At 43.4% G+C, this 27,701-nt stretch overlaps 1 protein-coding gene across 1 annotated transcript in view; it reads left to right on the top strand.

The window, feature by feature from the left end:
* The window catches only part of ZBTB45 (zinc finger and BTB domain containing 45), a 28,341-nt gene extending 10,436 nt beyond the window's left edge, over positions 1-17,905 (top strand). Inside the window, exon 3 of the mRNA XM_066607391.1 lies at positions 9,653-17,905. Within this exon, the coding sequence (XP_066463488.1) occupies positions 9,653-9,906 (254 nt within the window). The 3' untranslated portion in view covers positions 9,907-17,905. The remainder of the gene's footprint in view (positions 1-9,652) is intronic.
* Positions 17,906-27,701: the final 9,796 nt, after the last annotated feature.

Genomic DNA, 27,701 nt, shown 5'->3' with positions numbered 1-27,701 from the left:
AGCCGTTCTAGTCCTGTACGTAGGGGGCGGTGTTATATAGCCGTTCTAGTCCTGAACGTAGGGGGCGGTGTTATATAGCCGTTCTAGTCCTGAACGTAGGGGGCGGTGTTATATAGCCGTTCTAGTCCTGAACGTAGGGGGCGGTGTTATATAGCCGTTCTAGTCCTGAACGTAGGGGGCGGTATTATATAGCCGTTCTAGTCCTGAACGTAGGGGGCGGTATTATATAGCCGTTCTAGTCCTGTACGTAGGGGGCGGTATTATATAGCTGTTCTAGTCCTGTATGTAGGGGGGGGCGGTATTATATAGCTGTATGATTCCTCTACGTAGGGGGGATGCTTTTATATAGCAGTACTATTGCTCTATAACGCACTGCCCGTAGGATGGAGTGTATTTTCAAGCTGACTGGATCCCTTTAAAGGGGTTGTCCAAGACTTCTTATGGAGAACACTGGCTTCTGACTTTCTTGTAGAATAAAAATACATGGCTGCTTTTTTTTTTAAACTGCGCCACATTGGTGCGCAGGTTGTATGTGGCATTGCAGCTAAAAACTATTCACTTTAACCCCTTGAGTGGCAGGTTTTCTACCACCCTGTCGTGCCCACCAGGGCAGGTTTTTTAAAATGGTCTAATCATTGAATTTCAACTAGTTTTGCAGTTGCGTCTCAAGAGCCATAACTTTTTCATTTTTCCATTGACATGGCCATATGAGGGCTTGTTTTTTGCGGGACAAGTTGTGATTTTTTTAAACAGGGGGGAGGAAAAAAAGAAATGGGGAAAAAAGAAAAAAAGGGGCCATGTCATTAAGGGGTTAAATAATGTATTAACTTCCTTCTCTGGGTCATTACGATGCATGGATACCACGTGTGATTGTATTTTTGATTTTTTACAAAGTAAAGGGAGACAAGTGTTTTTTTTATTTTTTAAATAATTTTTTTACTTTTTTTTTATTTTTTTAATTTTTTTATTTTTTGTCCCTTTAGGGGACTTCCACAGGGACCCATCCGGACCCCTGATCACATTCCGGGGGTCCGATGATGACAGCCCTTTACATGCTGCAGTGACAACCCTTTACATGCTGCAGTCACATAGACTGCAGCATGTAAAGGGTTAACACAGCAGAGATCGGAGGTTTTCTCTGATCTCTGCTGTAAGAGCTAGTACCTAGCTGTCCTCTGACAGCTAACAACCAGCTCTCCCTGCCACAGAGACCATCGGCTTGCTTCTGACAAGCCGATGGTCTCTATGGCAACCTGTAAACAAAGCAGGAGGTTGCCGACATGTCGGCAATATCTTCTGCTGTTTTTTCAAAGCCCTTGCACTGCTCTGTGTGGGTCTGTGCAGGCAGAGCACACTGTCACAGCTTGTGGCATTGTGCTCTGCAGCTCCCATAGTGATACATAGCCCGGAAATCTTCCGGGCTATGTTGCTATGAGCAGTGGAGCTCGTCCCCGGAAATTTTCCGGGCGTGCCACTCAAGGGGTTAAAGGAGCTGAGCAGTAATACTAGACACAGACAACGGGCAGGAACAGCCATGTTTACTACACCTTTATGGACCCGATTTCCTGGTAGCTGTGCCAGTTCCTTATGAAGAGGGCATTTCTGGTCCTAGTGATAAATTGGGTAACTGCTATATTACAGGTTCGGCATCGATGACGGCCTTTTCTCTGCAGGCAGTCATTTTTTGTGTGTGCTAATTAAACAGATTGCTGTAGTAAGCGGTGAGCAGTTCCCCATGTGTGACAGGAGATGCGGGTGATAAGCCGGGCGGCCATTGTGCTCAGTGAGGAGATAAAGCCCAAGATCCATCCCTGAAGCGGAGTGCTGCTCCCCGATAAGAGGAACTACTGCCGGGGGCTGTGCTTTCATCTCCACATACTGAAGTAGAACACAAGTGTGTTCGGCAGGATAAGTAGATGCCTGAATACCTTTAGTTACTTCTAACTGCTCGTTCATTAGTGAATGGAAATGACTGCTAAACACAGAACCTGAGGGTTGAGCACCTGTCTAACACTCCTTTTATCGTTCGCACTTGTGCCGTTCAATGTTTCACATTCTGACAGCGGATTTAAATCCCCCAATGAACATCCCAAGTCCCGAATGTCCCCTCCCACCTGCCATTAGATTGCAAGGTGCTGTCTAGGGTCATAGCAACCAGGGGCCCCAAGGGCTACCGTGCATTTCTGCCTATTAAGACATGCGACACGGCAATGTTTTTATTGCTGGGAAAAATAAAGGATACTTAGTAAAAAAAACAAAACTTTTTTTTTCTGTATTTATAATGAAAATATATATATAAAAAAACCTCAAACATACTTGGTATCTGCATGCGTAAAAGTTCAATCTATCAAAATAACTCATCATGTATTTCACATAGTAAACGTTGTCAGGGGAAAAAAAATACACGCCGCCAGAATTTATTTTTTTTTCGTCAACTCCTTACCAATAAAATTGAATAGCAATCAAAAAGTCTTACGGTATGTACTCTAAAATAGTACCAATAGAAACCACAGGTCGCCCTTCAAAAAATCGAGTCCTCAGACAACTACATTGACGAAAAGATTTTTAAAAAGTTATTGTGGCAGAATTTTTTTTTTTGGAAAGATATTTTATTTTTTGGAAGTAGTATAGCAAAAAAAAATGCCTCGCATAATCGTACTTGCCTACAAAATAAAGTTCTGTCATTATATGATACCATAAATAGTATCATTGAAAAATGCAACTCGTCCCGCAAAAAAAGTTCTCAGATGGCTTAGTTGACACTCTTTGAAAGTGAGGTGGAGAAACCAAAAATGAAAAAAATAAGAGTGGCTTCACACTGGTGAGGGAATCGCACAATTTCCCAGCGCTGCGAGAAATCGCGAAATTATGAAGCCAATGGCTCCATACATATTTGCGATGTTTTAACACTTGCGATGCAGCATCAAAACAAAATTGCGACGTGCATTCCTTTTGCGATCTCGTCCATTGTTACCGCCCCCACCCCCCCCAAAAAAATAAAAATCAATAACTGTAGGAAAAAATTAAATAAAAAGGAAGAATAGATCACCTTAGTAATTCTTTCAACTCTGGTGTGTCTTCTTGCAGGTCCCGGCACCCTTCTGTTTGTCTTCTGGCCAGGGATTGAAAATCCCTGCCTCATGAAAGCACTGCGTCTGATTGGCTAAGCGCTGTGACCAATCAGAGGCAGCACTCAGCCTTGAATGACAGCTGATAACTTCAGCCCTGCAGGGATGGGAGGCTGTTGCCCTGCGGAAACGCCTCACTTCCAGAGCTTCAAGAAGGATTGCGAGAGCGATATCTGGCGTCAATCACATCCCGATATCGCTCTCGCCAGTGTACAGGAGCCCTAAATGGCTGTGTCGTTAAGGAGCACAAGTATAACTGCAGTATCGAAGGCATTTAGAATGGAGTTGGTTGCTTTACAGTTTGGGCTGTGTCTTTTAAATTGACCCTCCAGTAATTCACATCTCTCATTCATACATCATTAACATAAACACTATAAAGGCACATTTACACCAGCCGATTATCGCTAAAAAATCGCTAATCGGCGATCGCTTTAGCGATAATCGGTGCGTGTAAATGTGCGCCCATCATCCACTTTTCGGGCACTGCTTGCTGTTATTTAAATTCAGTCCAACATAAAAATCGTCCCTAACTTTTATCAGTAGTTCTCCTTGGGGGAGTGCTGATAGCATTGTTTCTCCATGGAGAACAAAGGATCTGAGCGCAGATAATAGCCTCCAGCTATTGGCTGCGTTAAGCAAAGGCTTCATTTGCATACCTAATTGGTATTTAAGTAGATAAGTAGCTACTTAAATACCAATTAATTTTTATGGAAAATGATCGCTCTGGTCATCGGGCCCTTTTCTTTGTTAATCATTCATCGTTCAGTTTATGCAGGCATAAGAACCTCCCGATAATTGGCCTGTCATTCATCTATGTTTACTCTTGATGGACATAGGTGGTTAGAAGAGAACTTGAGTGAAAGCGCAGGAGTAATGAGCGTTGGAATGACTCCTGGGCACTTAAACGCTCGCCCGTGGTCGATTGTAAAAGGATCCCAAGACACCACAGGCCAGTCAGAACAGCATGTGGTGACTACCAATGCATACTAGTGCACAGTGTACATCGGGTAGTCTGAGAAGCAGCGTGGCCATCTTTGTTTCTCCTCCCCCCAAAGGGTTGCTTTAACCGCTTCAGTGGCAGGTTTATTATTACCATGTTATGCCTCACTGGGCAGGTTTTTTAAATGAGTTAACAATGCAGTTTGTTGCATTCCTTAATAAATAACTGCAAGATCAATCACATTGCAACATTTTGTTTTTGTGATGAAAGAATCTATTTTAACAATTTTAACTGCATGGTCAGTGCATTAAGCGCCAGAGATTTTCTGGGCGTGCCACTAAAGGGGTTAAATCAAGCTGTAGTCTGGAGTTGCATTAAAGAAACTGCTTAACTAAGACTACCATAATCTGTTATTAGAACTGTCAGCGTTAGGACTTAAGGCCCATTTATACCAGCCGATGATTGCTAAAAAATCGGCGATCGTTTTAGCGATAATCAGTGTGTGTTAATGTGCGCCCATCGTCCGCTTTTCGGGTACTGTTAGATGATTGTTAAATTCAGCCTAACCTAAAAATCGTCATTCACTCTTATCAGCAGTTCTCCGGGGAGGGGGGGGGGTGGGGTATGATCATGCTAAATGATTGCTCAAGGCTGAGTGATCATTGGCCAGTGTAAACCAGACTTTTTTCGAATGTATGACAGAGGTGCCAGGGATGGCTATTTCCCCCCCTCCCTGGCTCCTGGATTTGTTCAGCCCTTCTATAGACATTAGTTTGCAGTTTAAAGGTCTATTAAAATTTATGCCATCAATAGCAGATCAATGGGGGTCTGCTTTTCAGGACTCCGCTCATCAACTCTTTGTCATGTTGGCGTACACGGAGCTGATTTCTGTAAAAAGCTCGACAGCTCCTTTCCCACTGTAGTGACGAAGCTTGGTATTTCAGGCAAAATTACCATTCACTTCAGTGGTAGCTCTGCCTGTAATACCAATCGTGGCCACTGCAGTGGGACTGGAGCTGTTTTTTTTTTTTACTACAGAAATTGTCAGGGATCACGGGTGGCAGATCTTCACCGATCTACTATTGATTGTGTTCCCTGAGGATAAGCCTATTTAAATTTTAGGTAGGTGACTGGTTGCTCAGATAATCCTCATAGAAATGATAATGAAACCTGTTTAGCCCGTTTATCACTGGGATAGTTTTTTTTCACTTTTGTCCCTAGGACAAGGCTGATCGCAAAACAAGAAGTGACTTGGGACATATAAACTATTATGAAAAATGTTTTTCACAGTTTGTAGAATGGTTGTCCTATCATGGACATCACCTTTCAAAACGCCACCGCCAACACGAAACAGCTGATTTTTTTTTTTTGCCAAGGAATGAATTTTATGGGCCAACGTTTCCCTGGCAGCATTACTTGGCCACTTAAATATATCATGCCATGCCTGTATTATATAGACAAACAATGGGAGCTGTTCTTACCAAGTGGCCGGCCCGTAGAGAGGGGTCCCAAACATAGGAGCCCCCTCTGAGTCTGTATGCCCTAATGGGGCGTATGGACAGGGCTGTCTTTTTGAGACAACTCCTTTTAGTGTACACTAAGCCAGTATTTCTTCAGACTTGGCAATTGGCCTCCTTTTTTTTACTAGCTACCAAACCAAACCGGTCCTTAAACAATCCTGGCGACAAGCTGCTTTAGACTTTCCTGAGGTAAAAACACAGCTGAATTAGTTCGCGCGAGCGTATTTGAATCACGTATTATGTTCGCGATATACACTGTATAATACACGGCCCATTGCAACAATTCAAATACATTGATTTTCACTGTTACATGCGCACTAGCGGTTTTCATTGCGTATAATACGCAAGTAAAAAAAAAAAACGCAAGTTTTATTTTACCCTGTATTATCCAGGATAGAGCCCTATTGTTCTCTATGGGCGCTTACAAAAAAAAACAAAAACAGGGAAGCCTGTGCTTGACAGCGGGTCATGTGCAGCCAAAAATTACTCCGATACACGGGTCCACACCGCGGTAAAACGGTGCCTTTATATAGGCTCGTGAGCTTGCCCTAATGAGAAGTTAAAGGACCTTTTATGTAAGGGTGCCTGTCGACGAGTGCAGACGTATCCCGCGGCGGATCTCCGCCGCAGGAGCCGCCGCCCGGGAGCAGGAGCTGGCAGACAGATCTCTGCCGGTCAGCCTATCACAATGATTCTCCGCTTGTGGATGGGCCGGCTGCCCTCTCCATAGCAACGCTATGGAGAGCTTTCACTGCGTTCCCCGCGGCCGGATTATCGCTGCGGGGAACGCAATGCAAACTCGCCTGTGGACAGGCAGCCTAAGACGTCTGCAGCCCGTTCTCAGAATACAAGATGCTGTTTATGGCAGACTGTAGTGTGCAGCTTAGAAATTTTATGGAAGTGCCGTGTAAGCACTTTTCTTTCACCCCCAAAGTGTAGCTTCACTTATAGTTGGGCAGCAACTGGGCACCCACTATATATTAGCTAGTTGCTCTGTTTTGTTACATTTTGGCCATCAATGATCCCTCGGCTCGGTCTGGAATAAACTTTTCTTGGAACAGTCTTTGGGTTCAGCTGTCTGTTACGCAGCGGTTTCTAGGAGCCTTTAAATACTGCGGCGTTTATACAGTGAGCGCATATTTTCATCTACCGACAATTAATAATTCAGGGAGGAATAAACATCCTGTTCGATCGGCTGAGTCCATGGAGGCGGACGCCCGCCATACTGTACGCCGAAGACATCTTGTAAATTCCATTGATGCTTTCAGCCAGCAGAACAGAAGTGTTTGTAAGAGGCTCCCAGGGAGATCCGACTACAGAAGTGGAAATAACAAGGAAGAGATTAAAATGTTGCAGTTAGGAAACAAAATAAGTTGCTCTAGTATCTAAACCCTGTTTGTGTTGTGTGCGGCATGTTCCAATTCTCTGAATGCAGCCTGCAGTACGACTTGTGGAGGTTCTCATGGCTACATTCATGCATACAGCTTGTGTTATGGAGAAATATCTGCAAAGCTTTAAAGGGGTTGTCCCGCGGCAGCAAGTGGGTCTATACACTTCTGTATGGCCATATTAATGCACTTTGTAATGTACATTGTGCATTAATTATGAGCCATACAGAAGTTAATAAAAGTTATTCACTTTTCCGTTGCTGGCGTCCTCGTCTCCATGGTTGCCGTCTAATTTTCGCCGTCTAATGGCCAAATTAGACGCGCTTGCGCAGTCCGGGTCTTCTGCTGTCTTCAATGGGGCCGCTCGTGCAGAATGCCGGCTCCGTGTAGCTCCGCCCCGTCACGTGCCGATTCCAGCCAATCAGGAGGCTGGAATCGGCAATGGACCGCACAGAAGCCCTGCGGTCCACAGAGAGAGAGGATCCCGGCGGCCATCTTCAGCAGGTGAGTATGAAAACGCCGGACCGCCGGGATTCGGGTAAGTACTACCCGGTTTGTTTTTTTAACCCCTGCATCGGGGTTGTCTCGCGCCGAACGGGGGGGGGGGGGTTAAAAAAAAAACCCCGTTTCGGCGCGGGACAACCCCTTTAAGGCAGGTTCATGTATTCTGCGTCTTTTATGGCAGAAGTCAAGTTTTGTTTTTTATAGTGGGCAGTATTTTATAAAGTTTCTTTTGAAAAACTTTTGTATTCTAAAGGCAACCTGTCCCCTCAAAATTCTTAACAATATGCTGTCTTAAGCAGTATGACGTAAGCATAACACAAATGCTTTTACTCCCAAAAAGCCTTTTTTGCATTTGCAAAAATTCTTACTTTGTAGGTAGCATGCCAGATATGCAAATAAGTTGCCTCAAGTCAAAGAGCCATGAGTCATGGCAGTGACCGGCTGACTCCAAGGGCTCATGGCGCCGACTGTTGGAAAGTGGTGCATGCAGTATGCAAATCATTCCACCTCTAGTCAAAGTAAGAAATTCAGAAAGGCTTTTTGGGGGTTAAAGCATGTGCGTGTTCTGTGTGTGTCATACTGCTTAACACTGGCGGCGGATTCAACAGGATTTTTCACATGACCGGTCCTCTTTCTTTAGTTGTCCGGTGACGTACAAAGTTTTTGATATTTTTCAAATGGAAGTAAATGAAACTTTTTGGCGTACTTTAATCATGAAAGCTGCACTAATGTCCTGATTTCAGTCCCCACAGGTCAGTTCATTAACTAAGCCAGCCCTCTTTGAGCATGTCCTCGACACAGAGGGGAGGGAGTCTAACTTTCTGCACTCCAACAAATGTGGAAGGGGACCTTCTGGGGCCGCAAGAGTCTAAAATTGGGGCATCTGTGCAGTTTTCACAATTAAAGCACATTAGCAAGAGTAATTAATTTCTATTAGCAGAACATTGAAAATATTTTTTTTTTTGCCACTGGACAGCCCTTTTTAAAGGTCAATGTAATTTTGCTCCAATTCTGACAGGTTATAATTCAGACCTTTTTGCCAAGACTCTCCCACCAGTCCCTACAACAAAGGGCTCTCATTAGCAATATCCTTTTTGGCTATGGTCAACTCTACTTGACTAGCACTAGACTGTCTATAGCCGGGCTCACATTAGCAGGTCGGATTCTGTCTGCGGGAGGCCCGCAATGAAATCTGGCTGTGAGCCCAGCCGGTGACCCTGCGTACAGCACTTGTCTGTATTGCGGGTGACCATGGACACTCGCAGCCGGTCCTGCACAGTACAGGTTTTTTATTTTGTTACCTGTGCTGTTGCTTAATGATGATGTGGATACCCACAGCCCATACTCTGTTAATTGCGGTGTATAGGCTGTGGGTCCGACGCCTCCATTGACATCAATGGAGGCCGTCTGCACGGAATCCACTGTAAATGGAGCATGCTGCGATTTTTCTCCCGCTCGCGGAATATGCAATTCGTATCCACTAGTGTGAAGGAAAAATTGAAAATGCATGCCTTTCAATGCCTCCGTTTTGCTGCAAATGCTTCACGCGGACGCCAATCACGGAATCTGCAATTCATATGCAGTCATGTGAAACCGGCCTATGCCCGCCCCCCCCCCCCCCGCCCCTGCACACGGGCAGCAATTCTGCTGCGGGATTTCCTGCAAAATTTCCGCCTGTGCCCACATGCATAGGATTACATTGCAAAACGCAATCCTATGCACACAGCCGCGATTTGTCCGCGTAAAAACACACGCGGAAAACAAATCGCGCATGTCCTCCTTCTGTGCAGGTCTAGCAGATGCCTGCACAGAAACGTCACTATTGACGGGCAGGCTCCGCTCTGTGCATGCGCCGACTGGCAGGCAGCCGGCACATCACAGAGCCGGAGCAGGTGAGAGCCACACTGGTTGGATCCTGCTGTGAGAATTCTCTAAACGGGATCCGACCCAAACATCTGCAGGCGGCTTAAGGCTTAATCGCCTTTGTTTTAGTGAACATTGGAGGTGGCCCACAGGGCCCAAAGTGCAATCCATAACTTATGGAATTCAGAAATTGAGCAAAATGACAGTGAGCCTAATCTGTAGTATAAGAGAGTTTTCCTCTATGAACAATGAACTGCCAAAGTAGATGTTACCAATAACACTTAATTATCTGCTCTTGCCTCCTTCCAGGTGAAAAGCCCCATCAATGTAGCATCTGCTGGAGATCCTTCTCATTACGGGATTACCTGCTCAAACACATGGTGACCCACACTGGCGTTCGTGCGTTCCAGTGCTCCATTTGCTGCAAGCGTTTCACCCAAAAGAGCTCCCTGAACGTCCACATGCGCACACATCGACCCGAGCGCTTCCAGTGCTGCTTCTGCAATAAATACTTTTCCCACCGCACTCTACTAGAGCGACACATTGCCACTCACACCGCCTGATCTGTGATACTTGTCAGCCCAATTTCACAATGTCTTATCCCACAAGGCTCCTGCCTCCCAACCGATGGGTTTATAGCCAGGGGTCAGTCTTGCTAAAAATCAAGTTTTATTCATGTTACTTGTTGTGTTCTAAAGAACCTCTCTTGTTTTTGAGACTTCCCAAGATGTTTGATAAAATTTTGAAGCACTTAGCATATGGAATCCAAAGACGATTTCATCAGAAAGAAGGACTTGACCCCACAAGCTGTAGAATAGTGGGACCTTTACAACATCAAGTAGAGGTCAAGAGCGTTGGGTTTCAGTACAGATTATGAAGGGTCTGTATGTCAACATGGGGGAATGGCACCCAACCTCCTCCAGGCTGGTGAACCCGCATTCCAAGAAAAATATAGATTGTATGTTCTATAGACCAGCAAAATTCTGGATATGGACAGTGAGGAATAACTGTTCCCTGGTGGAACACGAATTTCATTGGTTTCATATCCATTGGGGACCCATGTATTGGACTTTTAGAACAGTATTGTGGTTTCACGCCTACTTTAGAGTATAAAACAGGAGTGTTCTTCAAAGGGTTCTCCAGGATTGTGGCTATGATGGTCCCCTTAAATGTGACCAATTTGAGCTACAAAGGTACGGTAGTATTTGCCAAGGCAATAGAGGAGGTCATCTTCATCACCCCCAATCTATGCCCTTTGAAGTTACATTATAGGTCTTATACAGGAGACCCCATCTTCTACTGCCGTATGCTGCGGTGTTGGAAATCCCCTTACCGTGACTGTTCTGAAGATGGAAGATCGTCTTTTCTTGAAGAATAAAACAATCCGTCTTTCTTACCGTGGACCAGAGCATGGATCTATCCAATGTGCAAAATACACCCCCTGAGGTTCCAACAGTGAGAACGTTAATAATGTCCTATAGTACATGAGGTTACTATCCGAGGAATGAAGACCAGGGACACATTTACGTTTTCTAGTTTGTGTGTCGTGTATATAGCCTATTTAACCACCTTATATTACGTTTGTATTTATGACAATGTGTGTGACTTTGGTGTCAGCTGTGTGTTATATGTATGTGTACTATTCTGTCACCTGCTTTTATGGATGTCATATTGATGGTATTTATAGGAAGTTTGTTTCTTATATGGCATGAAGTTTTTTTTTTCCCCCTCTTAACTTAATTGTAGTTAACACCAAAAAGTTAATTGTTTCTATTTCTTTTCCTCTGGAAAGAGGGGCAGTTTTAAAGAAGTGATGCTTGCACTTTTCTTTTGCAGGGTGTCTTGCTTCATGTTACATTTCTGCCAAATATGAATGGAAATATTAAGCTGTAGGTATTAAAATGCCTATTTTTATGTGTTTTTTTTTTTTTTTTTTTTAAATGGCACTTTTTTTTCCCCCGGAACCCCATGAAATTAAAGGTAACCGTCGTCGTCGTCCCCTTCCCCCACATTGCATTCAGATGAACTAATAGATCTGCAGTCTTTTTGCAAAGTGTTAAGCTCCATCCCTAGCCCAATTAGCCATACTGAGAGAGGTCATACGATATACTTCACTTATTTTTAACTCCACTGCACCTCAGTGATGTCTACAGATGGCCGTTCCTGGTTTGACTGATAACCCAAGTGGCTCTATGAGGTGTTTGACATTGAACTTAGAGTAGTAACTGATAGGTGGCACTAATAAGGCATTATGCACAAGTTAAAATGGTACCTGTCAAGAGGCATCTCAGCCTTTCAACATAGGTATGGAGGGTCACATATCCTACCTAATTCTATGTTTAGACTGAACGGTTATCATTCAGAAAATAATTCAAATTAGCGAAACTGAACGACACTAGTTTAGTTTAAATGCGAGCCAATGAGGAACAAGAGTCGCGAGGTTCTTGCTCGTCCAGTTTCAGCCGGCATAAAAATCAGCGCCGGTTCGTTCACTTTGCGGGCAGTTTAAACATTGGTCATGCAGTGTTTCACATAGAAATGTGAAACACTGAATGATAGGTGAACAAGAACTGCTTCTTAGCTTTGGTTATTAATAAACAGGGATCTTGGATTGCAAGATGTAAAAAATCCTTTTAATTCCAGTCCTGACTTTTAAGCAATCAAGAGTCTTCTTTCTGAGGAGTTGGGCTCATGTATTTTGGTTCCCAATGGACGCAGTGTTAGGGCTTATTCAGACGATCATATATCGGCCGGGTATTCACGTCCAGCCGATTTACGGTGTCCCTCTCTGCAGGGGGAGGAGGCTGGAAGAGTCGGGAGCAGGGCTCTGAGCTCCCGCCACCTCTCCACCCCCTCTCCGCCCCTAGGCACTATTTGCAATGGAGACTTAGCTCCGCCCTGTCCCACCCCTCCCATTGCAAATAGTGTCGAGGGGCGGAGAGGGGGCAGGAGCTCAGAGCACTGCTCCCGGCTTTTCCGGCCTCCTCCACCTGCAGAGAGGAACACCGTATATCGGCCGGGCGTGAATACCTGGCCGATATACGGTCGTCTGAATAAGCCCTTCTACTGCTGCAATTATTTTCCCATAATGTTATTTTTAATATGATCATTGAGATCTGGTTGTCACTCTAAGTAAAATCATTTGTCATATGCACTAATTCTTACCTATGCTCCCAGCAGATTCTGCCATTTTTGTAGCTAAAGGTTCTTTTACACTCAACAATTATCGCTCAAAATCATTCAAAAGGCCGAAAGTGAGTGATAATTGTTAGTTGTGCACTATTCGCTTAATTGTCGCTTAGAGCTGGGTTTCAGCCTGCATAAAAACCATGACTTGGCTCTTCAAAAGACTTTTACTGTGGACTGATTTGTCTTTGCTTTGCATGCATTATGAGTACACTTTTTACTCTGTCACTAGGAGAACAATGGAATCTACTGGCCAGATGTTTGCTCAGCTGGCTGTGTGTTTGTGATAACCATTGCATAAACACACAACCAACTGAGCAAACAGCTCCTGGAGGAAAATGCAGCTGATTAAAGCCGTTAATTACATGTATAATTTTATGCAAAAATGTCAACAGTTTGTGCAGTCATTCTGTTTGAGGGATTATCTTTGCGTGTAAAAGGGCCTTTATTCTTTCGTCAAAAAAATCTCGGGTTCCTTGAGGGCGGATCCTGACCATTCTGCAGGATACATTTCATTTTAAATTGTTGGATACTTTGTTTCCTTAAAGAGTAACTAAACCTTTAAACTTTTACAAATGAATATAAGACACATGATATATTTTATTGGAGAAAAATGCCTTTTTTGCCACTTACCAGCTACTTCTCCTGCCTCTTGTACTGATCACCGAATCTGAATGTACTGATACCATCTGTATACTGATCAGATTACAGCTGTCACCCATGGGGTATGGAGAGGAAGGAATTGCTGGGGGTAGACTTCTATGAATTGCAGCTATTATATGATCTGTCTGTATACTGATTTTATCAGTACATGCAGAGTGGCTGGTAAGTGGAGAAAGGGGCCTTTATCTCTAATATGTATCACAAAGGGTTTTTTTATATTCACTTGTGGTATTAATTGAAAAAAATGTAGATCCTCTTTTAAAGGGGTTTTCCTACTACTTAAAATTGCTGCGCAATCACTGAGTACTTCCTTGTTGCTGCTGACCAGGACATGTGACCGCTTCAGCAAATCACTGGCTATAGCAGGTCACATGACCCAGTCAGCAGCAACCTAGAAGTACAGATTACTGGTGAAGCAATTTTAAACAGTGGGAAACCCACTTTAAAGATGAGTGTTGCCATGTATGTATGTTAGCCACATATCTTCTCCTCTTACTTTTTAATATCACACACACACTTGGCTAAATAGAACATGCATTATATTGCATGATTGGGAACTTTAGCTGTTGTCTAGAATTGTGTCACCAAATATTTAAGATTTGGTGGTCAATAGGTTAAACCATTCGCTGACGTTTACAGTTGGCCTACAACTGTCTGTGTATATGGCTAGATTTAAGGTATCTTTACATAGTATGACTGTCGGGTGCATGAATGCCCAAGGGCTGTCCCACCGACTACCGATCCTGTGCTTTCACAGAAGAGCAATAGTCGTTCAGTGAATGGAAGAGGAGTGGGCCGGAGATCTCTTCTGGTCCCCCTGCCTCCATGCACTTCAAACAGGCAGTCGCTCAGAGATTGAGTGACTGCTGTGTACACCGAGCAAGAAGTTTTTCAGTGGTCGTTCCATTTTGGCTCACTGAAACCGAACAGCTGGTGACTTCTGTCAGGGGCCATGTGTACACAGGCCAACAGTCAACCATAATCGCTCATTTGAGCAATTATTGGGGTGACTATCGGCCTGTGTAAAGGTACCTTTTAGCCTCTGTCTATTGCTGGTCAGCTCTGTTTTGTATTTGTGAGGAACTAGTCCTTAGGGAGTTGATGAACTGCACTATCATTAATATTCCTTTAGGCCAAAAAAGCCTTTTTTTTTTTTTTTTTTTTTTTTTGTGTCTACGTGTCGGGTCTCCTTTAACAGTCAATGTGTTACAGTGATTTCATATAGAACAATAACCTTTTATGAATTTTCAGGTATACAATATTGGCAAATTATTAGACAGTTGTGTGTGTTGAAGTTGCTGCATGACTGCTTCATTTATTGCAAGAAGGTTTACTTAAAGGGGCTGCTGTTGCCTGCACACTGTGGAGGCTCCCAAGTAGTAAGTGGAAGCATGCCATACGCAGGTTGGCAGCCTTACCCACTTACTTGTGGATTTCTTCTTTAAGTATTCTATAAGAGTTTTCCAGAGGATCCCATAGGTGAAATGCTTCACAATTTCCAAAGGCTCTAGAGCACCTTCTTACAAAGAAGAGCACTTTTGTTTAAATGATGTCCTCTTTATATTATAGATCCACTTTTGGACCTTATTTTATACAATATTCAGTAACTTTGTCAATGCTTTTCTTAAATTGATCTTGAGTTACATCATGTCATACTCCAGTTACATCCCCGCAGAGCACATTCAGCTGTTTTGTATTGCGGGAGATGTAGTGTTTGTAACAAGCACCATCAACAGTATGTAGCAAAAGATAGCAGATGGAGTACGTTGCATTTTAGAAGTTCAGTTAACGGGAATGTATCAGGAAACAACACTTACATTGAGTTTTTCCTACAACCCTCTTTATAAATGTAAATCTTGAAGTATTGCGTTTTTCCTGCTGCCCACTGGAGACATGACATTAGTCTGACACTCTGTGTTTTCTACAGCTGCCTTGTTGGCTTTGCTGCACAGATTGGGACATATGAGTGGAGTCATCTCATTAAAGGACAGGGAAGTACAGTTCTGTTGTACTGCAGGAGGCCTAGATAAAGCAGGATCGAAAAAAAGACTATAAACCTTAGATAGCTGTTGGCTGTACACTGCTCTAGCTGAATGCTATCTGACAGCAATTTATCTTCCATGAGAACAAAGGAATGAAATGGGCATGTTGAAATCAATGAACACACAATAACAAGCGACAGCCAGCACATATGCGTCAGAGCATTGGCTTCCGCTTCGACCCCCGGTGTATCCTTGCACTGACAGTCTCTAAAGGGGTTGTGCAATGTTGAGATAACTTTTTGATCGATCCAACGGTTGGGACACTCGCCGATCCTGAGCATGTGGGTCTGCTTGGTCCCTGAGTGACTGCTGCTCCATCCTCTACAGTGGCAGCTCTGGAGATTGCCAAAGCACTTGGACTAAACCATCCCTGGCACTGTCATTGAAGTGGATGGAGCGGTTGTGCATCTGCACTACCTTCGCTGTTTTCACTCGGGGACCGACCGGAAATGGGTGAGAGTTCCAGCTGTTGGACCTCCTCTAATTATAACGTTATCCCCTATCCCTGGGATAAGGGATAACTTTTTATAATTTGGCACAACATTTTAAACCATGGTTAAGAGTGAATGTATCTGGCCTGTAACTCCTTGATTGCTGGAGTGGGGCTGTGCTTCATCCATTCTTGGAGAGTGTACTGGTTTATGGAATCTTATCTTTCTTTTGACTTCTATTAATTGCAGCTGCCATAAAATACAATGCTACTGCACGATCTATACAAACAATACAGGAAGGAAATGTCACTCTGCAATATGGATATTTGAAAAAAAAAAGTTTTTAAAAATTAAATTGTTTCAAAATTTTAAATGGGAACAAATTTTCTTCTACAAATTTCCATTGAATGAATTAGAATTTCCTACCTTATACATTCTCTTAAAATCAGGGGTGTAGCTGTTGCGAAAGGAGGCTCCTTTGCCACATAAACTGTTGGTATTCTAAATTGCACAGATGCAGTTTTTAAAGTGGAGCAATGCTAGGTGTATGTCTATCAGGAAATTGCTGATGAATTCCATAGGGCAATTGCTGTACAAAACAGATTTGGATGTAATTGGAGTAGTACAAGAATTTTTGGGATCATAGTATAGTATAAATCATCAACTTGGGATCATTGTATCCAACCCCCTGCTCAATGCAGGATCACTAAAGCTTACTTTATAGAACAGTAGATTTCTCCTGTATAGTGATTATTAGCAAAGCTCCAATTTTTAATGTACAGTCTTGAGCTCCAGGCCATTGTCCTGATGATCGATTAGTCACTGAGACACATTAGACATGGTGTCCTTGACCTCTAAAGGCCCTTTTAGACAATGATTTTCGCTCAAAAATCGCTCATCTTTTGAGCGATAATCATTGTGTCTAACTGGACTGACATTGTGCAGTTTTCGTTAAGCCATCGCTGATCTTTCAACATGCTGAAATATCAGCAATCAGTTATCAGGAATTCACAGCAGGATACAGCTGATACTATTGTTTCAGCTGTATCCCGCTCCCTGATGACAGGCGGGGTATGAAGAACACAACTGTCCAGCTGTGTTCTCCATACCCCACTCGGAGCGCTTGACTGTATAAGAGGCGGGCGCTCTGAGCAGAGAACAGCTGGATGCAGAAGACAAGCGGGGCCACCCCACTTGTCTTCTGCATCCTCCGCTCGGAGTGCAAGGTGATCGCTCAACATTTGAGCGATCGCCTTGCTCTTTAAAAAGAACACAACGAATATCGCTCAAAAATCACCCAAAAGATTTTTTGAGTGATAATCGTTGTCTAAACCAGCCTTAAGAGTCATGATGACCCACCTCAATGTGTTTTCCACACTAAATGTGCCCAATGAGTCTCCTGCACATATAAATACTGCAAAAATAATGTAGTTCATTATTGTTCACGTGGTGGTGTTGCAGCATGACAAACTTGTTTGTTTTTCTTAAAAATAGTAAAAAAATTCTATTTGAAAGTTTTAATGATTTGGGATTTTTTAAAGTTAGGGTTGCCCTCTTCAGATCAATGTGTGAAAAGGAAATGGCACTACGTACAGCAGTGCCACACTGAAATCTATTGACCAATACTCTGCAATTTATGTAAATTTTAGATTTGTTCAATTGTCACATTTCAAAGCCTCCTTTCCCAGTATGAAGAAAAAGAACCTAAAAATACATGTTTTCAAGAGATGTCCATTACATCTAGCTCTGGGAAGGCCGAATGGTGACCAATATAGCAGCTGCTAGAGGTTGCACAGTGGTTGTCACTCGGCTGCCTCAGTGGCCTGAATGGAACATATGCAGTGATTTATACATAACTGCTGCATAGGGAAAATGTTTTCAACTGGTCCATCAAACCTTACCGTTCATGCCCATGGCGGTGGTGCTACGCTGTTTTATGTGTGCTTCATTGCAGCTTCCTTCATAGTACAGTCTAAAAGCATAAAGTGTTATGCAAATGACTTGATTAATTGTAAAGAAGTTAAACAATTTTATAAATTTCTGAGTCTACACCAGTTTTTTTGGTGGCTGAGAACGTGCCAAGAGCGCCCCTTTTGATTGTCTTAAAGGTTTTGGTTAGGAGAAGATGTGTACACAGTCACCGCACTATCATAGGAACACTAAACCCATACTTGGCTCTCACTATTTGCATGTAAAATGTTTTTGTAAAGGAAAAAAAAAGAATAAACACATTAACCATAGCCGGTCTCGATTCTTCTTTTTCTTGTACATCAATTATTCATAATGCTTTTCCTTTCCATTAAAAATCACACTGTTTCTTCCATTTATGTGGCATTCTGCATTTGGTTTTGTATTATGGCTCTTAGAGCATGTTCAAAAACAGCTGGAGATCACTAGTAAACAAGGTTACATGCAAAGACTATTTAACTATGATTTTCATGACCTTTTATTTCTCCATGGTAAAAAAAAAGTAAAAAGGATATCAATATTTAGAGTTTTTTAAAATTAAGCTTCAGATCATCCCTACAAGTGAAGGTTACCTGGCTACTGAATCTGCCTCTTCAGGGTACAGTGTTGGCACATAGTGACATTATATGCAAACAGTTGAAAGCCTTGCAATGTGCTCCTACCATGAGATGTTGCACAGTATTTTGGTGTCCATCTCCAGAATTGAAGGGGTTATCCAGTGAATCATTTTCGTAGCAAAAATCTGTAAAATAGCTGTTTTTGAAGTAATATACACTGGGGTGCATTTACTACTGGTTTTGTGCTGGAATTCTGGCATAAATTACATCTTATTTTTGGTGCACATCAATTTAGACAAATTTACGGTTGATTTTCTCAATACATTGGTAGAAATTTGAAAGCGTTTACACTCAGAAAGAAGTAGTGGAATTTCATGAAACATGGTAGATTTTACAGAGTCATACCCAGACTACATGTTAGCAAATTGGAATAGATCAGACAAAACGTTTATTACGGTTCGGTACAAGTTTCAGTAAGAAGTGTGCCCACCATGAGTACATACCTTGATCCTTGGAGTCAATAAGCTATCTTTTTGGGGTATGTCTCTCCATGACTGCATGACTTGTTCAGTCAGTTGTTGTACAGTTGTGGTGGCCATGTGATGTAATATGTCTACCTTATGGCATCCGAAACATATTATATTGGGGATAAATCTAGGGAACGTTCAGTCATGACACCTTGCAAAGGACAGGTGTTATCCTGTCAGAAGATACCATTTTGATGGTAGTCGTGACGGGTATGACAACAGGGTTTACCTCTCTGTCAACATACTGGCGAGCAGTCTTTTTGCTTTCAGCAATCTCCAACTCAGTCCTCTTTTCATAACTCATTGCCACCCCATCCTCCCCACTGCAAGCCTTGTCTCCAAGGGTTGGACCTGTGTGGTGTTCTGAATCACCTTTCTCCAAAACGCCAAATGATCTGTTGATGATTACCACTTTGCCCCGGACAGAATTGGAACTTGTCACTAAACACAACTATTCTCCATTCACTGTTCAGTTGGGTTTAGCAGAACACCAGGTTAGTCGTTGCTGGCAGTGAAATTGGGTTAATGGAACACAATTCATTGGGGTCCAAGAATGCAACCCAGCTTCAAACAACTGGCTTACAATTGTTCATGGTGTGACTCTGCCTCCAACCTCTCCTTCATTCTACTGCAGTTGCCCGTCTAGCATCAACTCCCATTCACACAATTTGGAGGTCTTCATGTGGCATTGTCCTTCATGGATCTGAGTCAGGTCTGTGAGTACTGGAGCCTTCTTGTGTCTACTGAGTAACCATTCTCTGTACTAACATTGCACTACATCTAGTCCTTTGGGAGATTTCACGATATGATGCTGCCAATTTGAACATGCCTTTTATCTGACCTCTCTCAAAGTCAGACATTTGGCTTACAGAGTTAGAATTCTATGATTTGGCATACCTGGTCATCGACAATCTGTGGGCAAAAACAGGACCACCTTAGATAATACACTTTATGACTTCTAAACTAAAGCAATATAGCATTTTGCATAACCAAGGGATCCTTAATTTTCATACTAACACATGTGCTTCATGCAGTTTTTTTTATGTTATCAATCTTACTTTATTGAGTACATCTCAAATTGGCAATGCACGTAAAAAAAAACTTCAGGGTGAAAGACCTGAAAGAGACCACATAAAATGGGACACGCAGGTCCCTACCAGAAGTTATAAATGTAATTATTAGTTAACACAAAATTGCTAATATATTTGTATTAAGCATACAAGAGGTCTATGCTTTCCTGCGATATTAGTATTTTTGATAAAGGATAAACAGAAATCAAAACACAAAGTAACAATCTTCCTCCAGTTTTTAATTATTCAGTTCCCTTCGTATGGAATTACTTGGATCCAAGTTTTATACATTTTCTGCAACCTTTTGTGTCTAACACTTTCAATTTTTCAGCAGTATAGAATAGATATTAAACCGCATTCACTAGACACTTTTTTCAAATGTGTGTGTTGGCGGTGGTGTAATAAAAGTATATATAAAATAGCCAATATATTGCCATAAGCCTAGGAGTAGGAGGATGGTCACATGTATAGCAGAAGGACAGTGAAATAGAACGTACACACCACAGTGCAGTGTGATCTGCAGCTGGAGAAGGTTCTTTGTTGACCTGTGACTGATGGAATGCTAAGGATTGCATGGGTAATATAATAGGCCAGGATACACAGGATAGGTGTAAGAACAATGAATATCCCAGCTGCATAGATTGCAATCTCATTCAACAAAGTACTCACACAAGATTTATTCGATAATGGCATGATTTCAAAGAAGAAATGGCTAATTAGGATTGAAGTCGAGAAATATAGTGGATCCAGCAGCACTCCCTCTGTCCCAATGTACACAATAGGGAGAGGAGGGAATTGTTCCAAACACAAGTCATTGCACAGCCAACACAAGGCTGTGGACTATCAACCCAAATAGTCGTTCAAGATCATGTATGTTGTGGCAGCATAAATGGTGCAGATGGCTTCAGTTAAAAAAAGAGCCTTTATTGTTCCAGTGATAGACATACAGACAACGTTTCGACCATCATAGGTCTTTATCAAGCCGCTATCACTTGAAACCGAGCAGTAGCATGGAACAATAAAGGCTCTTTTTTAACTGAAGCCATCTGCACCATTTATGCTGCCACAACATACATTATTTAGGATTGAAGAGCAGAATGTCAATTGAGAAGCCAAACCAGTATGGAGGGCTGAGTTTAGAAACCATGAAAACCAGGAGAACATCATTTGGTAAGCACAAATGTATTTTATTACTAAATCCATGTGGTGAAGAGGACTACAGATGGCTATGTATGATTGGGTAAAGGAAATGAAGAAGAAAAGCTGGAGAAATTGGCCAGTGTCAGAGATTATTGAATCACCCAAAAGAAGAGTCATTAGCATCTTGGGGAAAAGTCACAGTAGTATAACGCATGTTGAGGAAAGAGAGGTGGCTTTGCAGCATCCCAGAGGGTGACCCCAGACACATGGTATAGGCTGAGGAGCTGGGAGTACAAGATGCTGGCTTCTCACGGCAGCACTTACCATGGTTCTTCCCGGAGGGATGCATGCAGCCAATGCCCAATAGATGATGGAACAGGAAAAGAGTTTGTCACAGGTGACGCCACCATTCTGGTACCCACCGGCATGAACATCGGGGAAATAACTGAGCCACAGACAGTAGTATAGTACCTCAGGACCCCGGGAACGGTAAGGGCCTGGAACAACTTTACTTAATGTAACGTCAACAGTACACAAGGCATAGATTACAGATTTGAGTGCAGAAATTAGATAAACTAGAGTACCTCCACACGGCAGACCCAGACTTCAGGATGTCAATGTGTTACTAAATAAAGACTCGTACCTCCACTCAGCAGGACCCAGACTTCAGGACCCTGGAGTGTGACCAATGAAAGTAGAGTACCTCCACCTGGCGGTCCCAGACTACAGGACGCTCGGGTGTGTAACAATTATGAATGAGTACCTCTGTACTTGGCCTTGAAAGAATGCGCTCACTTACTGCTCACTCACTTTTTGGGGGGGCTCACTCTCTCTTCATAGAAGCAGGCAATCCGGGAAATCTCTCCTCCTCTTCCATCTTCAACACATAAGGGCTGAAAGTGTGCTCATGAGTCTCTGTGCCTTCTCTTTGGTGGTACTTGAGATGGAACTCCAGATGGAAGCCCTTTCCCACTCTCAAGCACTCACATTTATACCCTCACTCCTACTACGTGACAGGACATAAATTGATACATTTATAGACAGTCAGCTCACACCAAACATTAACCTCTTATTTGCTGCAGCTGTGCAATACACATAACAGAATGAGAAGACTCTTTTGCACAGAACATCTACATAAGACATACATGTATGACATTATAGAGGGGGCAAGGAAAGCATGTACTGGGCCACTACAACTTGAACATAGGGGCATTGGAAAGGCGACTACATATTTGGATGGTGGTTACTACAGCTGAATTTTCTAGTGCAGTCAAGATAAATCATGAAAAAGGGTACAAGTTAGATCTAGAACTAGAGATAGATGCAGGTCACAGTGATAGGACCCACATTACGGTATATAATTATATATATACAACTAATATAAATTATACATCTTCTGTATATAGTGATATGGACCATGCCAGTATAACCTTGGTATCTCCTCTATATAGTTTTAGATATACAGCTGATATAAGTTATACATCTCCAGTATATAGTGATATATAACTTACACCAGCTGTAAATATAACACCGGCATCTCCTGTATATAATTATATATCACCATGGTCCATATCACTATATACAGGGGTATAGGGGATGTACATCTCCTATATATAGTGATTTGGAGCATGCTGGTGTAGCCTGCGTATCCCCTGCATATAATTATATGTACAGAGGGTATAAGTTATACAGTATAACTTACACCATATATAATATGATTTATCCATTGAGTTAATGCTGACTTTCGGTCGCCTTGTGGATCAGCATATGCCATGCTTCCCTGTCTTTGGTCACTTCCTTTCAGATTTTTCACAGTCATGTGCGTGTCAACCTTGATTGTGTCTAGCCAGCGTATTCTTTGGTGTCCTCTTCTTCTGGACACAATAACTGTGCTGAGCATTATTGCTGTTTCCAGAGAATTGGCTCGTATGACATGACCGATATATGAAAGCCTTTTGGTAAATTTGCTTTCTAGTGATACTTTTCGCCTGACAGTGCAGTTAGCAGCATGACCAGCAGAGGGCTCTAAGGTGGTCATTCTGCTAAACTGATGAGAGAGAACGCCTGTGTTGGTGTGGTAGGAAGGAAAGAAAAGTTTTGATTGCTGATACACTCATAGCCTGAGATATCCTCAATGCTGAAGGAGACTGTCCTCTCTGCTTCCCTGAGAAAACTCCTGGAATGGACATATGTTTGTGGCACTAGAGGCTGAAGCTTTCGATAGGGAAAGATGGCCCTGAGATGACTCTTTGATGCAATGATGATGATGGACTGTACATAAAGTGTATGTATTATGATGGTAATAATAACATGATGCCTGTACTGATACCTGTCTTATGTTCAAAATAAATAGACTTGCTTTTCTTTAGGGCTTATTCAGACAGCCGTATATTGGCCAGGTATTCACGCCCGGCCGATATACGGTATCCTTCTCTGCAGAGGGAGGAGGCTGGAAGAGCCGGGAGCAGTGCTCTGAGCTCCTGCCCCCTCTCTGCCTGCTCTTCACCCCCTCTCCGCCCATTGGCATTTTTTGCAATGCGAGGGGGCGGGATGGGGGTGGAGCTAAGTGGCTTTGGATTTGTAGAGGTTTACTCTGAAATTACTCTGACGCCCAAATTTAGAGAACTCCTGAAGAATCGCTGGCAATGAAATGCGTGGGGGATAAACATTAAAAGGTTGTCAGCATATAAGGCAGCCTTCCAAGTCTGGATCTCAATCTGCAGACCACATATATCAGGAATGTTTCGCAGTACCACAGCCAAGTGTTCCATAAGAATGGCGTAAAGAAGGGGGGGACAACGAACAATCCTGTCTCATCCTGTTCCTAATAGTTACTGGGGTTAGACAGGAGACCGTTCACACCAATTTGTGCTGACGGATTCTGGTACAGGGCAAAAATCCAATTCAAAAACGTGGGCCCCAACCACGTCAAAGAGGAATGTAGAAAGTCCCTGCTAACGCAATCATAGGCCTCTGCATCCACTGAAAGGAGACAAAATGGCTGCGACAGCTGCTTGGCTTGACTGATCAGCAGAAGGGTCCTCTTAGTATTGTCTCTTGCTTCCTGACCTTGATCTGACCACAACAACTGAGATCTCCAGCACCTCTGTCTTCATCTGAGGTGGTAGCGGTGAGGAGCCGAGGAGGGCTCTGGTCAGCCGAGCATCTCTTCACTTGTGTGCTGCCTGCTGGCGGTGCCTCCTCCTGCACGCTGCCGGCGCCATCTTCCTCTTCAACTTGGCTCGGTCTGGATTGATTACCGCTGAAGAGGAAAACTGCCTGCTCTCCACCCCCTCTCCGCCCATTGGCACTATTTGCAATGCGAGGGGGCGGGATGGGGGTGGAGCTAAGTGGCTTTGGATTTGTAGAGGTTTACTCTGAAATTACTCTGACGCCCAAATTTAGAGAACTCCTGAAGAATCGCTGGCAATGAAATGCATGGGAGATAAACATTAAAAGGTTGTCGGCATATAAGGCAGCCTTCCAAGTCTGGGTCTCAATCTGCAGACCACATATATCAGGAATGTTTCGCAGTACGACAGCCAAGTGTTCCATAAGAATGGCGTAAAGGAGGGGGGGACAACGAACAATCCTGTCTCATCCTGTTCCTAATAGGTACTGGGGTTAGACAGGAGACCGTTCACACGAACTTGTGCTGACGGATTCTGGTACAGGGCAAAAATCCAATTCAAAAACGTGGGCCCCAACCACGTCAAAGAGGAATGTAGAAAGTCCCTGCTAACGCAATCCTAGGCCTCTGCATCCACCGAAAGGAGACAAAATGGCTGCGACAGCTGCTTGGCTTGACTGATCAGCAGAAGGGTCCTCTTAGTATTGTCTCTTGCTTTCCGACCTTGATCTGACCACAACAACTGAGATCTCCAGCACCTCTGTCTTCATCTGAGGTGGTAGCGGTGAGGAGCTGAGGAGGGCTCTGGTCAGCCAAGCATCTCTTCACTTGTGTGCTGCCTGCTGGCGGTGCCTCCTCCTGCACGCTGCCGGCGCCATCTTCTTTTTCACCTCGGCTCGGTCTTGATTGATGACCGCCGAAGAGGAAAACTTCCATCCCTCGGCTGGCGGGAGCCCCGAACTTCACTCCTGGATGCCGCTGAGAGCAGCTCTTTCTGCTGCTGCTGCCCATGCTGTATCTGCAGACAGTAAGTAATGTGGTGTGGCGGGCCAAAGGCACCTCTAGGAGTGGAAACTCTTGAGAGCAATGTCCTCACTCCGCCATGGCCAGCCCACGCCCATCTGTACATATATAATTATTTACAACAGATACCCAGGTTATACCAGCATGCTCCAACCATATCACTGTATACAGGGAAATATATATACATGGATATACTACCGTGCACCAGTGGAGTCTGCAGTTTGGAATTGGCTGCTGTCTGCCCTGGGTAGCAGCCCTGAATGTCACCCGGAGCCGGGCCACAGTGGTTAGACAGCATATGACAGGGTTCCCCTAGTCAAGGGGCTGGGTTGCAACTGCTACCCCTGTGACCCCTAGCCTTATGACAGTGGCTGGCATTGAGAGCTCCTACTATACATGTACCAGACAAGGAGCACTGTGGGCTGCTGTCAATTAGCATCTCTGGGAGTGTTCTCAGCCTGCTTATTGGCTGAGACTGACCGCGTTTTCCTTACAATGCTCTTCCCAAAAGTCTTTTTCAGTTAGATGCGACAGGCAAATAACAGTGATGATTGTTTATTAGTTGTTTGCCAAGATATCGTTCATAGAAGGGACCTCCATGAAATAAATTCACAAGCTGTTCAAATGCAAACAAGTGGGGCTTTACACACGACGACTTTTGATAAAGCAGCGACTATTTTTTTTGTAAGATGAAATGAAAAGACTAGCAACTTATTACTCGCCACCCTGTTGGAGGTCATGTTTATACTAAACGACTATCGTTTGAATTGGCTCTTTTAAGCTATTATTCTGCCGATAGTTGCCCCTTCCCACAAACGTATATCGGCTCGGTTTTCACAACGAGCCGATATACGTCGTCCTCTTCTGCAGGGGGGGGGAGGATGGAAGAGCAAGGAGCAGGAACTGAGCTCCCGCCCCCTCTCTGCCTCCTTTCCGCCCCTCTGCACTATTTGCAATGGGGAGAGGTGGAATGGGGGCGGGGCTAATTAGCAGAACTTAGCCCCACCCCGTCCCGCCTCCTTTCATTGCAAATAGTGCAGAGGGGGGAGAGAAGGCAGAGAGGGGGCGGGAGCTCAGAGCACTGCTCCTGGCTCTTCCATCCTCCCCCCCCCCTGCAGATGAGGAGGACGTATATCGGCTCGGCGTGAAAACCGAGCGGATATACGTTCGTGGGAATGCAGCCTAAAGGTACATTTACTCATGGACCAATTATTACCCTGAGTTTGTTTATAATGCTGTTTCTCTAGAGGGGGGAATTTTACGAGGTTCCTCCCACTCAATTACAAAGGGGATGAGACCAACCAAGGTCAGACGACACTCTTGAAGGACATCAACAGCGACATAATCTGCCTCTATGATATAAACACCTTCTAAGGTGAATAATGTGTTGTTGTAAAAAAGCTAATTGTTTCTAGGTAAATCAGAGTAAAATATCATCCCCAATGACATAAAATGAGCAAAATATTACTCTGGCCATCCAAGTCTATAGAGATTAGTATTCCGATATTAAATGTATATGAGTGCTAACGCGCATGATATTTTAATCAAAATCAGGGGACAGCGATGGGCTGTAAATTTGCACCTACTTATGCAAATTTATATGTCGGGGCATTCGAGGAAAATAGGTTTTTAGACAGTAGAATTATTTTACATAAAAGATTTATAGATGATGTTTTAATTATTTGGGACGGAGGGGAAAGAGAATTAAAGCAATTTACTAATGATCTTAATTTAAATGACCATAATTTAAAATTTACTGTCAATATAGATAAAGAGAAGCTTATATTTTTAGACTTAGAATTAAATCAGGAGAATAATGAGATTTTTACCATCACACATTTTAAAAAAGTTGACAGTAATAATTATATTGACTTCACTAGTTGTCATGCCAGACAATGGAAAGCAAATATCCCTTATGGACAATATAAAAGAATTGGGCGAAATTGCACTAAAACAATGGACTACGTCCAGCAGTCAGAAATTTTAAAAAATAAATTTTTAGAAAAACATTATCCCAAATCCCTGATAAATGCGGCCCACAAATAGAGTGTTAAAGGGGTTGTCCCGCGCCGAAACGGGTTTTTTTTTTCCAACAGCCCCCCTGTTCGGCGCGAGACAACCCCGATGCAGGGGTTAAACAAGAACACCGGACAGCGCTTACCTGAATCCCCGCGCTCCGGTGACTTCTTACTTACCTGGTGAAGATGGCCGCCGGGATCTTCTACCTCGGTGGACCGCAGGGCTTCTGTGCGGTCCATTGCCGATTCCAGCCTCCTGATTGGCTGGAATCGGCACGTGACGGGGCGGAGCTACACGGAGCTACACGGAGCCCCATTGAGAAAAGAAGAAGACCTGGACTGCGCAAGCGCGTCTAATTTGGCGATTAGACGCTGAAAATTAGACGGCTCCATGGAAATGAGGACGCTAGCAACGGAACAGGTAAGTGAAAAATTTCTGATAACTTCTGTATGGCTCATAATTAATGCACAATGTACATTACAAAGTGCATTAATATGGCCATACAGAAGTGTATAGACCCACTTTGTTTCGCGGGACAACCCCTTTAATAGAAAGAGACAATACAAAAAAACCCCAATAGAAAGGAATAAAAAAGATAGTGA

This window comes from Eleutherodactylus coqui, chromosome 6 (assembly GCF_035609145.1).
Source record: "Eleutherodactylus coqui strain aEleCoq1 chromosome 6, aEleCoq1.hap1, whole genome shotgun sequence".
In the NCBI taxonomy this organism is placed as follows: domain Eukaryota; kingdom Metazoa; phylum Chordata; class Amphibia; order Anura; family Eleutherodactylidae; genus Eleutherodactylus; species Eleutherodactylus coqui.
This window is presented reverse-complemented; position numbering and strand designations above follow the sequence as displayed.